The 15,573-nt window shown below is 42.4% G+C and overlaps 1 protein-coding gene across 3 annotated transcripts in view; it reads left to right on the top strand.

Moving 5' to 3' along the window:
* TMEM94 (transmembrane protein 94) overlaps positions 1-15,573 on the top strand; it is a 35,919-nt gene that overhangs the window by 14,202 nt on the left and 6,144 nt on the right. For 2 of the 3 annotated variants that reach the window (XM_075277244.1, XM_075277243.1), the window contains 19 exons: positions 1,813-2,015; positions 3,274-3,425; positions 4,829-4,931; positions 5,147-5,233; positions 6,123-6,239; positions 6,472-6,528; positions 6,648-6,752; positions 7,528-7,692; positions 7,794-7,970; positions 8,905-9,199; positions 10,058-10,231; positions 10,356-10,458; positions 11,170-11,387; positions 11,520-11,695; positions 11,775-11,913; positions 12,943-13,058; positions 13,814-13,913; positions 13,988-14,096; positions 14,523-14,712. In XM_075277244.1, coding sequence (XP_075133345.1) covers positions 1,813-2,015; positions 3,274-3,425; positions 4,829-4,931; positions 5,147-5,233; positions 6,123-6,239; positions 6,472-6,528; positions 6,648-6,752; positions 7,528-7,692; positions 7,794-7,970; positions 8,905-9,199; positions 10,058-10,231; positions 10,356-10,458; positions 11,170-11,387; positions 11,520-11,695; positions 11,775-11,913; positions 12,943-13,058; positions 13,814-13,913; positions 13,988-14,096; positions 14,523-14,712 — 2,786 coding nt within the window. The remainder of the gene's footprint in view (positions 1-1,812; positions 2,016-3,273; positions 3,426-4,828; positions 4,932-5,146; positions 5,234-6,122; positions 6,240-6,471; positions 6,529-6,647; positions 6,753-7,527; positions 7,693-7,793; positions 7,971-8,904; positions 9,200-10,057; positions 10,232-10,355; positions 10,459-11,169; positions 11,388-11,519; positions 11,696-11,774; positions 11,914-12,942; positions 13,059-13,813; positions 13,914-13,987; positions 14,097-14,522; positions 14,713-15,573) is intronic. The other variant, XM_075277245.1, reaches the window with a different exon arrangement.

The raw sequence follows: 15,573 nt of genomic DNA, 5'->3' as shown, positions 1-15,573 counted from the left end.
GCTGCAATTTCCAAAACTGCACTGGTTTTGGAAATCGCAGCGTGTTCATGCTGCGGTTTTTACCACAAAGTGGGCATTGGATTCACATGAATCCCATCCACTTTGCAAGTACTGTAAAACGCAACGATTCTGGCCCGCGGGACCCCGGCCTTAAAGAGAACCTGACGCTTTTCTCGACATGCCTGTTTTTGTAAATCTTTGTATTTCCCATTAAATAACCAATCTGGAGAATCTTTCCTCAGTGCTATTCTCCTGTTATTCAGTTTCTAGGAGGTATAACAGAGGAATGACACTGTGCTCATGAATTTGATATTTCTTGGGATAGGCCATCAATATGGGATCTTTGAAAACTCCTTTAAAGAGAATGCTATAATAAATATTACAAATTGCATATATTATACATATAATAATTTTACACCTCCTTGCAATCTACACATCTCGCTTTCCGCCATGTTTCACATTGCTCAGAAGGGCAGTGGTTTACCTTGTAGTTTGGCCACATAACATGCACAGTTGCTTCCCTTTCCTATTGCTGTTGTGTATTCCCTTAACTTATGTCTATGTCAAGAGAGGGCTTGGCACGCTCCTGGGATTTCTACTAATACACAGGGACCTGGAGCCACATTGGCACAAACTCTGTGCCCACCTACAGGTGCTGAAGCTGTTATCCTGGAACTGCCTGAACTCTTAACGATGCAGAATTTTTTACCGCATATTGTTAAACCAGATCAATGGGCGTTGTATCTGAAACACATAGACTGCAGCACACACCCCTGTCTGTTTTGTTTGTATAAGTTTTAACATGGATTTTCAGTAAAGTTGGATGATCCCCTTTTAAGCGCTGAATGATTTAACTCTAAAAATCCATTGGTGATATATCCTTAAACGTTAGTTGTTTTTCCACAGTGACTGTACCCTTAGATTTCCCAGGGGTACAGAACACTTGGTTCTGTCTTCCATCGGTTCATTTTTTAGCTGAATGTGTTCTAAGCAGCGCCCTGAAGGGATGTGTTTTTCAGCCCACTCCATGTCAGTTTTCGGTTAATAGCTGGGAACAATAGCTGGCACACGTTCTCATGTACATGTATTAGTAAAACGCGTGTGATTCTACTTGATTCAGTAGCTACACATGAGTTCTGTTCATGTCCTTACATGAGCCCAGTTTGTACTTGCTGTGTCAGTAGCTTGACTATAACCCAAGGATGCTTTCCATCAGGTTGAAAATGCTCTTCCTAAAGAGGCTACTCCTTCTTATCATCCTTTTTGTTTCCTTTTTTTTTCTTCCCATAAAAAGTGCCAGTCTTGGCCATGGGCTGTGTCGGGTTTTGCATCTAATCCTGTTTCATCCGTCCAAGAAGTGACACTCCTACAATGAGCCTGGCTAAGGTCAAGCTGAATGCTCAGTGGGAAAAATTCATCCCCTGTTCTTGAGATCGGTGTGGGTCTCAGCAGTCATACCCCATTGATCCCCTATACTGTGGATAGAATATGAAAATGTTTTGTGGCATACCCCATTTAAATGTGCCAAAAGTGTGCTGTAAAATTCTGCCTCAAAGTAAGCCAACTAAATGGTGGTATAGGCTAAGGTCCAAGCACATTACAGAGCGTGCTTCTGATGTAGGTGCACTCACCTTTATGGGGTTTCTGATCCATTGTGTTCCAATAACATGGATGACTATAGAGTAGGTCCTATCCTGGTCTGTGTCATATGTTTTGTACTATTCTGTAGTATAAAAATACAGCTAGTAATGGATGGAAATAAAATAATGTATGTCCCCTAATACGTCACGTCTTTACTCTCACTACCTGAAGATGTGCTGAAAAATGGACCGGAGCTAATCTGGGAAGATGCTGTGTATCCTGACCTGTACATGCCATCAGCACCATCGTGGTCTCTTCACTGGGTGTATAGAGATGGACGACTGGTGAATCTCCCCGTTAGTCTGCTGGTGGATGGAGATGTCATTGCTCTGAGGCCGGGGCAGGAGTCATTCGCATCTCTCCGAGGCATGAAGGTAAGTAGGTAAAGATATGCGTATGAAAAATTACTATATGTCCTAGTTAATTTATAAATACTCAAAATAAATTCCTCCCTTTTTAAAGGAATAGCCCTGTCTCTGCATCCCTGAGAGAGGTGGAAACAGTTAAACAAGGCTTTATTACGCCATTTCCATACCATACTTCCCATAGAGGTGAACTGCTGTTACAGTGTAGCACGGTGAGCTGCACTCTTTGCTTAACCTCTGACCTTATGGAAACCACTTAGTTCACTCTACTAAACTGTAGAACCTACTGTAAGACATTTGGCTCCCCTACTGCTTTTCTGCAATCTGAAACAAAGAATGAAAGAATATTATCATGAGTAGCTGTTTGTGTATACCCAGCAACATAGGAGAAAAGTTTACAGTATGTCTTTGAAGGGAATGCGTCATGAGTTTTTTGGCCCATAAACTGTTACCATGTCATGTCATTATATCATATGGGACAGTTACTCTTGAAGTGTCATAGAGGCAGTGCCATCCTGAAGAGTCACGCAGTTTGGGGTCTGAATACACCTTTCCAGGTTTGACTGACATCCGGCTTATATCTTAAGGATGCTCCTTTGCTTTGTGCTCCTAGGGCACAGTAAAAAGTGTATTCTGACACCTTTATTAGGGAGTGGCACCTTGCTGCACTGCACAAGTGCAGGGTTTATAAGTCGTCACCACCATGACTTTTCAAAGGTTAGGCCTCAGGCACATGACCATGCATTTTATCTGCAATTTCGGATAAAAGTAAGGTCTCTTACATTTCATTTGCTCCATGCACACACCTGTAGTTTTTGCTGTTGTGTGTTTGGGCCGAATTGAAGAGCCACAAAATATGAAGCAGGTCCTACACCTGTCCATCCTTGCAGTTTTGTCAATTCATTTTCATAGTATGGGCAATGAAAACAATGGATGACTCACAGATGCGAATCTGTGTGTCATTTGTGCCCTTTTATTGACCTGGTCACTGCGCATTGTCATATAGCACATGCTATTTTGTAAATTCATGTTACACATTGCGTAGCTTTGTAAACCCTTACCCGTTTGGTAGTGTCCTAAAGGCTTGAGAAAAGTTATCTTTAACTATGGATGTTCAGTGTAGATAAACCTACAGTGCGAAGTTTAAACTTTATCAAGTGACTGGAGAATAACCAATTCTATAGCTCATGCTAGAGATGTTTTTGTGAGTGCTTATTGTAGATAATTCTGTAATTGTTATGCTCCGTGTCGCTTTCATTGCTTGCAGGATGATGAACATATACTCCTGGAACCAGGAGATCTTTTCCCTCCCTTCTCTCCTCCACCATCTCCTCAAGCTGAGGGCAAGAAAGTACCACAGTATCCTCAGCAACATCATCTGTTTCGTGTCTTGAAAACCCCTGTGATGGACAATGTCAGGTGAAGACACGGGTGGTGCTTTACCATCCAACTAGCCATCGAATTTCTGTCCTTTTTAAGTAAGAGTTTAGCGCAAGATTGAGTTGCAAATAAGCATGTGCACTGCCTCTTCCTTCAGAGTCTGGGACACTGAGGTTGATAACTGTATTTTGCTATTCCCATCAATGCGCTTTGGACTGAATGGAGCGGCAGTGAATATGCGCGACCATTGCTCTATTGAATACCTCCTAGTCATAGTCTTGTTATTCATGGGAAAGAAGAACACAGGACCTAGCATCTAATTGCCAGACCGCCGCTGATCTAACAGTTATCACCTGTCCAATAAATAGATGATAATTTGTTATTACTGGAATGAATTTTCTATGAAGATTGGTCTGTTTGTTCAGCAGATATTTTAGATGTCTGAGATATCTTTCCGATATAGGGTTAGTACATCTCTAATAGTTGTCTCTTTCGAAGATTTTTTTCCATCCCAGTAATTTATTCCCTATCCCCGTGATGGGGTACAAATTAGAGAATGGTGGGAGACCGACTTCTTGGACCCGCAGCGTTGAAGAGAATGGGGGTGTTTTGCTGACCATTCGGAATGGACCAATGGTCATACAGGTGTGCCCCTGCTCCATTAATTTCAGTGGAACTGCCAGAGATAGCTGTAGTACGGCGCTCAGCTATTTCCAGCTGTCTCATTGAAATGAATGGAGCAGAGTGCACCTATGGACAATGCTTCACTCCGAACTGGGAACAAAACCATATTTTTGTGATCACTGGGGTCCCAGCAGTTGAACCCTCACCAATCTGCAACTTATTCCTAGTGCTGTGGATAGGTGATAACTTCCTGAAATGCGAAAAACCCAATTAATTCCTGCATTTAAGTACTTTCTTCTGAGGGAGGTACCTTGTTCAGGGTCCACATTTAAAAGGTGCAACAGTAGCTTCCCTCCTGGTATTTAATTGAGTGTGTTAGAAGATTTTGCTATACCGAACTACCCACAGTTTTTGGAAGGATACTTCTAAACACACATGCCCTTGGTTACCTTCCTAGCATCTTTATTTTTTTTGCAGCATGCAGTTTAGGTGGCAAGTGCCTCAAGGGCCCAGTAAGTTTTCCTGATTTCACCTTGTAAGCCCCCCAAACACTGCTGCTTATGACTGATAGAACCATTAGCATTGAAGTCACTTGGATCAATCTAAATTATATCGTTCTCCTTTTGTCCTGTGGTTGGGCCATAGTGGGATTGAACACTTCCTGCACAGATCCCTTTAATAAGGAGGGATTCTCCAAAAAAAAGATGATCATATTAAAAAGGGCAGATAAAAATCTCTAGGGGAAAAGAATATGTATCTAAACAGATCTGCAATTGCATTCTACTCCTATGACCTATGACATGGCCTCTCTCTTTCAGGAGCTGGCTGGACCAAGCTCTGTCTCGCCCCGTGACTGCTCTAGACCATGAAAGGTTCACTGTTCAGTCTGTAATACTGATCCATGCTGTCCCTATCATTATGGTGAGTAAGCATGGCACTCACTTTACCTAGTTTAATGTATGATGTTGCTAGAGCTTGTCATGTTTTTTGTAGACTTCTTTTTTTTATCTCTGGTATATATGGCACTGCCATTAACAACATATATCTCGGACTTTTGTGTGTATATATATATATATATATATATATATATATATATATATTTATATATTTATATATTTATCTTTATAAACCAACAGACTGCCTTCCTCATCACTAATGCCCTGAGGTTCATCTTCCTTGCCCCTGGCATACCCCCTGCTTCCTATGCGTTGCTTCAACTTCAGGTATTTGGTCTAGCAGTGTTTGGTACTATGTTGTTGTTATACTGTACTCATGGAAAGTCGTGTGTGTATATGCAACTGTATGGGTATATCATTGACGGGTATAGATTGGAAAATTCTCCTTTTGTTACGATGCCCCCACAGCTAGATGTCTCCACTGTATGAAATGGTATAAATCCTATTGCCCACATACTAAGCACTCCTTAGCTTTTGAGTGATATGGGATATTCTATATTCGATTTGGGAGTTTCTTTGCAATGAATTGTATGGTCCTGTGTCTGGGTTGTCCAGCGATGGATACAGTTTCCCTTCCCACTGCACCACACAGCTGTCCGGCTCATCCGGTATGCCAAGGCAATATGCCACCCCTAAATTCCATTGTGCTGCCTTCCAGTCACTTTGCAAACACTTTAACCCTTCATGGGTTACAGTAGGGTTTGTGTATCTTGCGGTTTCATAACAGATATACTATAGGATGCAAATCCTGTTAATTTTTCTTGATGGTTGGCAGCCACTTAAATTGGGGCTAATATGTGGTTTCTTTTGGTTCTTGTCATTGGGATTGATCATACTTCAGTCATGGAGTTTGGCCTATACTGATAAATTGCTGCTTCCCTCCCCTCTTTACACTCCCTTGTTACCTTGCATGTTTGGATTAGCCAAGCGTGGCGTTTATAGTCATAGGGTGAGCACTCATCTCCCACCTTTTCACAAAGTCTGTTAATGCTACAAGCATTCCCAATCCTGGTATTCTCTGACTGCTGACATCGGGGGACTGTCAGGTTGCCCCCATACACATTGCTGCATTATTTCACTTGTATGGCTGGATCATATTGAAAGGTCGCATCCGCTTTTGGACCCAGAATAGTGATCATGTCATCTCGGTTTACAGGTGAATGCAGTGCTGCCAGTTCTTCCTCTTCTTTTTCCTGTTATGTGGATTTTGGTGACGGCATTATGTGAAGCTCGTGTGCTGGCCCAAATGAGCCGAAAGTTCCCTACTTCCCTGGTAGGTATCCTTTATCCTCGGTCAAGAAGTTGGGTAAAATATTTTAAAAGCTTGCAAATTAATGAGTTAAAAGAATATTCCTGCCCCATAAACTGGTGGAATTTTGCCACCATATTCTGTAATGGGGATGTAATTATATATATATATATATATATATATATATATATTTTTTTTTTAATTCCTATTGCTTTAATTCACGCTAAAGTTTTCTTGTCTCTGTTCTTTTTCCCAGCTGGCGAAATTCTCAGAGGATACTTTAAGTAGTTATACAGAAGTTGCATCAACACAGGTTCGCATCTAGAGAATTGGCTTACTTATTAAACATCAGCTTCACTTTTTGTTTTGTTTTTTTAATGTTTTTTCTGTCTTTGCTGTATTTTTTTAATTGATAAGATTTTTTTTCAATAGGAAATGCTGCGTTCTGTGTGTTCCCACTTCTTGCAAGTTGTAAGAGGGAAATGTGAAACTCTGGCATATACTTCTAGTTTGTTGCATGGCCTGGGATCTGTCACGGTGAGTAACGTTCCCAAGTTGTTATAGGCTCCGGTTCACATTCTTTTTGTATGGCATGGATAAGACCAGCACACTTGTCAATCATATATTTACTTCTTCTGAATGTTTTCTGATGTTTGAGAGACGTAACATGGAGACCAGAGCATTGCTGTGTGGCTTAATGGGGTTGTCCAGGCATTCTCTGCACCAGATCTGACACTTGGACTGGAATAAATGTGTCTGAGTTTCCTGCACTAATCCTTTTCTAGTTATTGGGACCTATGCACACTACTTTCTGGGAATTGGACAATGGACAACTTGTCTGCCCTGTGTAGTTTTGCATCTGTCCATGCCTGATGTCAAATCAGATGAGAAAGTATGCCCGGACATCTCCTTTAATAAAGCAAAAGCTTTTTGGCTTGTCTTTTCTGTGTTTTACTGCTCTGTTGTTATGTAATGTATTTTGTGACATTCTATTTCTAGTGTACAAGTACACATAATGCCCTAATAATGCCATGTGTGTATACTAACCAGTGTATACTAAGCTATCTGGTTTTATATTCATTAATTGATGGCTTCCTTAATTGAATACTTACTGTAACATGATACTGATGTCTCCCCGTCTGCGTGCACCTCCCGTAAGTCTGGACACCTCACCGAGCATGTGCAGTGAAGCCGAGGTGTACTAGCTTAGCTTCATCACTATGTCTTACATGTGTGGTCTTTTTCTTACATACAGTATTTGACATGTTCTACATATAAAGCTGTTTACCCTGGTATGTTCTGTTTTTTTAAGGTTATTTGCTGTGTGGATAAGCAAGGAGTCCTTTCCTGGCCGAACCCCAGTCCAGAAACGGTTCTGTTTTTTAGTGGAAGAGTAGATCAGGCCACTGATAGACATGACGATATGACAGATCAGTTATCGCTACGTTCCTACTGCCAGACGGACATGGAGGATGAGGTGATGCTTAGGTTTTGTTGCTTTTACTTTTGTGTACGGCTGTTGTTCCCGCCAGAAGCATGTCCCTTCTATAATGGTGGTCCTTTGTCATTTCTCCACAGCCTCAAGAGTTGGTAGCGCTGTTAGCGGAAACCAATAACCTACAGCTGGTGAATGAGCAGGATAGCAGCGAGCGTCAGAATGATCCCACCAGACCCGACACACAAAGAAAACCCCATACTCGGAACAAACATGCATCAGGGTCTAATGTCAGCTTCAGCCAGGACACTGGTGGTCAGGTATGTACAGTATACGTATCCGTGACTATATGGCATGTGCTCAGTCTTTCTTTTTGTACTACTGTGGTCACACTGTTCAGGATAATATGGCAACCTCAGAGCAAGCATTTATCCATCTGTACTTGTGGCCACCTATGTGCTTAGTTCAGAATTTGAAAAAGAGTAAGTCTCTGTTCACACTTGTATTAATTGTTTAAACAACAAAAAATTTAAAATAAAAGTCTGACTGATGCGTTATAAATCGATGGGGAAAGAAACAGATACTAATGGATCGTGACAGATCATAACTAGAGATGAGCGAGTACTATTCGATCGAATACCTCCCGGCCATAGGTATTCGTGTAAGCGGCTGAACACCAAGGGGTTAAACGCATCCTATATTCAATGTGCTTAACCCCTCGGTGTTCGGCCGCTTACACGAATACCTATGGCCGGGAGGTATTTGATCGAATACTACTCGCTCATCTCTAATCGTAACAATTGAATACAAATTCTGGAGCATTGTTTCTAAAACTGTGCTTTGTGTTGGTCCTCATTTGTTCCTCCTGGAAATATTTAAACCTTTAAAAAAAACCTGTGTATTAACATCGCCCTTGTCCAAAGGTCCTGTTCTTACATAATCTGACACTATGATCCCTGATCAGGCAGTGTTTGTTTGTATTGGCACATTCTATTGACCAAAGGAAACAAAACGCCGAGTTCATTCATATTCAGGAGAAATGACAGAGAAATTATTTGTTTTTGAAGAATATTTTAAAATGAATTATTAAGATTTTTTTTTAATCAAAACCTGACGTTTTGGAAGTACTGGAATGGAGTTGATGAGCCCCGCTGTTTGTGAGCTCTCAGTCTCTTTGATAGTATCTTTAGTTTAGTGATCAGTTTTTTTATGGATTTGCCATATTCATGTTTTGTTTTTTTTTGTTTTTTACAGCTAAGCAGCGAGGTGGACGACTATGTCTGTGACTGTCACTTAGAAATGCTTCGCCTGTCACAAGATCAACAAAACCCTCAGAGCATCCAGTTCGATGAGTCTAACTGGCAGCTCCATCTGAGTTCCTTAAAACCTCTTGGACTTAATGTGTTACTGAACCTGTGTAATCCTGGGGTGACCACTACACTCTGCCGCTTCTCCGACCATCTGCGCCATATTGCTCTTCAAGAAACCCACAGCTCCGTGCTTCCTGGACACATTCCTTGGGGACTTTGTGACTTTTCAAGACTTATAGGTATGGCTTAAACAATGGTATATTTGCTTGATACTTATTTGCCTTGTTGTATATCATACAATCGGTATCCTTAGGAATACAAACTTGGAGATGCCCATTGTCTGCTGAGAGACACCAGGCCTATGATACAGAGGATTGGAACCCTAAACCCTGATTGGTGGTTTAGGGGTTCCAAATGACCTGACAGGTTCCCTTTAAGTGAGCATTTTATTAAGTTATTCTACTTGTCTATCTATAAAGAAATAACTGCTAAATTGCTTGTGGGCCAGCAGCTCGGACCCTCAGCGATTACCACAATTTGGGTCCTGAGTAACTTAATGATCCTTGATGCACACTGCTGCTTCATTCATTTCAATGGGACTGCCAAAGGGAAGATCAGTACATCTGTCTCTGTTAGTCTCTTGAATGGAGCAGCAGCGTGCATGTGTGAATGTTACTGTGTTTAACTGGGGGGGATCGCAACCCCTATTCTTAGATTGGTGAGCCCCACCCATATATTGATGAAACCCATTGATTACGGTGGGACGGACCATCTGATGGGTATGGGAGTCTCCCAGTTGTCCCTAGATTGCTGATGTCTAAAGAATTGGGCATTTTGGATTTCTACATGTCCGATCCTCTGGTTCTGAGGAAGGTAAGTCCCAGCTAGCGACACGTGGTAACTTACTCAGAGAACACTTGCAGGCCTAAGTCAAGTGTGGATGTTTATGGGGTTGTTGGGGAAAAAATAGTGGTTGGGCAACTGAGAGTTAGATCTGTGGAATGAGCCTTGCTTTCAGACTTTTATTTCATGAACTCCTTATTGTAGACCTTTTCAACACTTCCATTGGTAACTACCTCTCTCCAATCCGTGTTTAGGTTTCACCCCAGGGGCTAAGGACTTGTTCAAGCTGCAAAATCACGTTGCCCTCTATCACCTCCCAAGTGAGGAGCCTGGGAAGGAGGCTATACTTTCCAAGCTTCCAACTGGTGCCAAACGCAGACCACCCCTTAGTCACATGATCTGCCTTTTTGTCAGCGATGTTACTACTAGTATGTATCTTTCTCTTTGTTGTCATACTTGCCATGTCACATGCGCTTCTCCAGCTATTACATGTATCTCTACATGTACCATACCTTGTATACCGCCTTAATGTCTTGTTCTTATAACTCTCAGACACAGAGCAGATGCTGTCCCATGGAACAGCTGACCTTATCCTTGAAGCATGTACAGATTTCTGGGACGGAGCTGATATTTACCCTCTCTCTGGGTCTGACAGGTATGCTACATAATATCTCTACATAACATTAACCTATTTCCAGAAATAAACTTAACATATTGCTGAACAATACTCCAAGCTAGTCTTTCTGGCTGAGCTGTCTTACTGATTCTATAGCTTATAGAACTGTGCATTGTGCCGTACCTCTGTTATTCCTCTTGGAAATCTTACTAAATTAACAACTTTGCATTACATTATGAATTGGGTATCCTTAATGCAGATGGTGATCCCTGACTGGCCAGTAACAGTGTCTAGTGAGATGCTCCATTGTCGGTGGAATTATAACCAATGGTTAAAGGGATGATCCAGTTCTAGTAAGTTATGAGTTATCCGCTGGATCAGTGGGGGCTCAGCAGTCAGATCGCTAGAACAGGGTCCCCTGTTACATGGAGCTGCACGCCCATGTGTAGGAGGAATTAACAGTGCACATGCTCATCCACCACTCCAGTCAACTTCTTCTAGCCGGGACCTTGCACCCAGGGTGATAACCATGGCACCTTCATTCATTCTGGTGGTCTGTGGGGGGTCCTAGCAACCCCAACAACCTAACAATAACTATCTTTTGGCTAGGACATAGCTTATTATAACCAGAATATGCCTTTAAGGTGTTCTCTGGTCACAGCTATTATTTTTCTATACAGTTGGAAATTCCCAGTTGTTTATTTCCTGCACCCGTTTATTTCTGCCATTTTTTGTTCTTTCTATTTTCAGGAAGAAGGTGCTGGATTTCTACCAGAGAGCCTGCTTGTCCGGCTACTGCTCCGCTTTTTCCTACAAACCAATGCACTACTCATTGTCGCCTCAGCTGTATGGGAAATGCATAGAAATGCAGCATGGTCTTGGGCAAAGCTCACTTTCAGCCCCATGTGATGTTGGCGGGAGTACTCCTATGAAGCACACTGGCCGACATGACAGCTGGAGCTCTGATGGTGAGTGTATGGTTACCGACCCCTTATTGCCCTCTGCATATTACTTCTTATGGCTGTCTTTCTTGTACGTTTGCGTTTTTTATGTTTGTTCTCCATTCTGATATCATTGCATTTTTTTCTGCTTTAACTCAGAAGGAATTGGTGAGGTGACAGATGACTTTACTCAGGCAATGAGCGGTCAGATCTTCATGGGGATGGTCTCCTCCCAGTATCAGGCTCGTCTGGACATTGTCCGCCTCATTGACGGCCTGGTAAACGCCTGCATCCGCTTTGTGTACTTCTCCATGGAAGATGAGCTGAGAAGCAAGGTGAGAAGGAATATTCTTGTAATGGTCATTCTTGTTGCTAATCCTTGGCGCTGTTAACCATTTGTGTCCCTGAACTCAGGTGTTTGCTGAGAAAATGGGTCTCGAGACTGGATGGAACTGCCATATTTCTCTGACGCCAAATGGTGATGGGCCTGGGTCTGAGGTTCCGCCATCTAGCCCCAGTCATGCTGGTTCTTTAAGAGATGATCTTCATCAGGGTGAGAAATCAGTCAAGTATTTCCTATATTGTGGGGGAGGCCAGAACTCTGGATCTTCAGAGAGTGGACTCCATGTTTTGTAACACACTTCTTAGTGCTCCCTTTACTGAGCCCCACAAAATATATTGCCCTCTTGGATGCTGAATTTGTTGCGGAATTTGTCAAATTCCACAAGTAATCTCTTGTGGAATTCAGAATTTAGCCTAATACAGGCAAAATACAGTGGCACTCTTCAAATTCAGCTTAAGATTCTGCTTGAAGATCTACGTTTGTTTTTGTCCAGCAAATTGTTTGCTGGAAAAATTCAGTTTCAAAATCCGACGGGTGACCCCCCCCCCTCCCAACTCAACAAATTAGAAAAGTACTATGCAGTTCTTCAGCTTATGCATGCAGGCCTGTTCCCAAGTTCGTATTAATTTCTATTACATTGTATAAAGATTCTCTTAACCCTTATGGACATGCAGGTACATCCTGGTACATGTGACTAAATATGGTGGCCGCTTTGGAACAGAGTGCCAACACTAGCTGCTGGGGCTATGCTGTTTCATATAGCAGGGACCCGGTAGCCTTGCCTGAAATCAGTGATGACTGATCACGGGCATTTAACCACCAAGTGCGACCACGGTATCTTAGTTGTTTATTTCACTTTCTATTTAATCTCTGGTAACAGGGTGCCCCCCTCCTCGAGGCACGATCACGGGAGACGTCTGTGTGTGTGGGGTAGATAGGTGTTGGGCGGATGGGTGATTTGAGGTATAGTAGTCTTTGGGGTTTCATCTTCCCCTCGTTTGGTGACAGAAGGACACGTATTGGGGAGCGATCTCCACAGTGGACTCCTCTTCTCCCAGTAGGAGGTAGAGTTTCCCATACCCACCACCCTCTCCCCCCTAAACTCCAGCCCACCCATTCTTTTGCTTTGGCAATGCCAAATGTCTATTTGGAAGTGGCGATGAAGCATCTTTGATTTGATTTGTTCCACATCCGGATTGACAACACCACATCCAACTCTATCTGTTCTTCACTTGTCAGCGTCTCGGGAGGATGCCGAAGGTCTACTTCTCATGGATGACGAGGGCCATTCTGATATGATAAGTTTCCAGCCTACTGATAGTGATGTCCCCAGCTTCTTTGAAGATTCCAACCGTGTAAGAAAAACAATTATAGACATGTTCTTTGCATGGCCTTTTGGTGCAGGGTAGGCTTGGTGCATACCATTTGCAAAAGACGCAACGTATGCCACAAGTATATACCAGCTCTATATTCAACTGCCTTAAAAAAAAAAAAAGGTATAAAGTAATGTTCTGTATACTATATACAGTGCGTGTGACATACCATCCAAATGTATTGCATCCTTTTTGGCTTGCTTTTGCTATTAAAGGAATTTCCCAGGATATATTAATTGATGACGTATCCTTAGAATATGTCATAAATTAGAGGACATCAGAAGTCCAACAGGCCCCTGGCCAATCGGCTATTTGAGGAGGCTGCAACGTGAGTGCTGCAGCCTCTTCAGCCTCATACCAAGGCCAGCGACATTCAGTGGCTGTGCTTTGTATTGTATCTCAGACCATTCACTCGCATGGGGCTAAGCTGTAATTAGGCAACGTGATCAATGACGGTGACGGTGACGGTGCGTCACTGCTGTATCAAACAGGTGGTTCAAGGGAGTGTCGGACCAATACGGATCTTCAAATGATGACCCATTCTAAGGATATGTGACCAGTTAAAAAGTCCCAGAAAACCCCTTAAAGCCTTTGGGCATATTGTTATATATGTTACAAGGTTTTTGCCTGACAACTGCCTGATGATGGGTGAATCTTGGGAAACCCATTTCACATAACTCTGTATAGTTGTGCTTAATTTTTGCATGTGGCCATATTGTCTTCTTTCCCTACTGTAGGCAAAGCTCCCTCGTGGTATCCGTCAAGTAAGACCTCATCTGCAGAGCATTGATAATGTTCCCCTGCTGGTCCCCCTCTTTACTGACTGCACCCCAGAAAGTGAGTAGAGTATGACATATGTACATGACAGAGGAGGAGTACTGCGGGTCTTTTCATACCTCTTTGCTTCCTAGCTATGTGTGAAATGATCCAGATCATGCAGGAGTATGGCGAGGTGACATGCTGCATGGGAAGTTCTGCAAGCATCAGGAACAGCGGACTGTTCTTACAAAGTGATATCAGGTCAGCCACCCTATTCACTTCATCTCTTACATGTTTCTCTCATATTCCTTCCATAGTTTGCTGCTCTCCTTTTATGTTCACTTGCCACATTCCTTTGTCCGTACCTATTATATTGGTACAGCCCATGCCCTTTTATTTGATTTCTGTCCTTTTATATTGTTGTCAATGACAGCTGTGTTTACCTCTAGACAATTGTTTTGTTCCTTCAGCTTTGTGTTCTCATGGTTTTGTGACTTTATAAGGTGTCCTGTATCTTTGTTCATTACATCTTCTTTGGCATAGGAATATAAAAATACTTGTTCCAATGGATTTCCCCCATTTACTGAGATCCAGTACCGTGAATGTCCTTCTAAGCATGTTTTAACACCTTCCCATGTTATCATGTACACGTAGATCAATCATCATTGCCTTGTTTTGTTTCTGTAGTATTTCTCTGGATCCATTGTTCCCTTCTCGCTGTTCTTGGGAGATGTTTGGATACGTGAGTGGCTCTCTTAGGGCAAATACATCGGAGGAGTTCTCCCCTTTGCACCTCTCGGCTGCTCTTAATAGCCTGCCTTGTTCTATATCATTCAGGCAGGAGGAGAGTGTCAGCATTATCCGTCTCATTGAGCAGGTATGGGTGGAGAGCTTTGATGTTGGTATTGTGACCAGTGTGTTGAACCGAACACTAACTATGCACCCAGATAAGGTGCCAAGCAAAACGTGCTATGCTATATATTAATATATATGTCTGTGTACATACATACATACATAAGGACCATATATTTATATAGGTATATGACAGTCCCATAAAAGTGAATGCAATTCCGGTCAAGGATGTACATTGTCACTCCACTCAAATCACATGGAGCATTTCGGGGAAATGGTTGTGTGTCTGTTCTCCTGATATCTGTGTTTCTAGCATTTCCACCCCCACAATCAAACATGTATCCCCTGTCCTGTGTGCTTAGTGGAAAACTCCTTGAAAAGGTTATTCTAGTGCATTTTGATTGATGACCTATCCTCATGCGAGTGCGGTGACCTCTTCTCTGTTTACATCACACACCATACGATTCATTGTGACCATGCAATGTAATTACAACCTCTCCCATAGAAGTGAATGGGAGAAGCTGTAATTCCATTACATGGCTGTGTGATATAAACATAGAAGGGGATGCAGTGTTCCCACAAGTACTGCTGCCCCTGCAACCAGTTGATCGGGAGGGGTCCCAGGTATCCACTTCCGCTGATCTTTTATTGATGACCTACCCTATTGATAGTTCATCAACAAAACAGAACTATGATAACACTTGAAGGCTCTTATATGGTTCAGATATTGACTTACAGGGTACTGTCCAAAGGTGGCGCTAGAGAGAGAGTTTTCTTCCTTCTGGAGGAGGGTCTCTGCATACAACAGATTAGTTCCTTCTTTGAGCTTGGATACTAAATATGGTAGTGATATATTCCCATGGAGGGGTTCATGGTATTGCACTTT

This window comes from Leptodactylus fuscus, chromosome 6, assembly GCF_031893055.1.
Source record: "Leptodactylus fuscus isolate aLepFus1 chromosome 6, aLepFus1.hap2, whole genome shotgun sequence".
NCBI lineage: Eukaryota > Metazoa > Chordata > Amphibia > Anura > Leptodactylidae > Leptodactylus > Leptodactylus fuscus.
The sequence above is the reverse complement of the archived record's forward strand: the minus strand, read 5'-3'. Positions and strand labels throughout refer to the sequence as shown.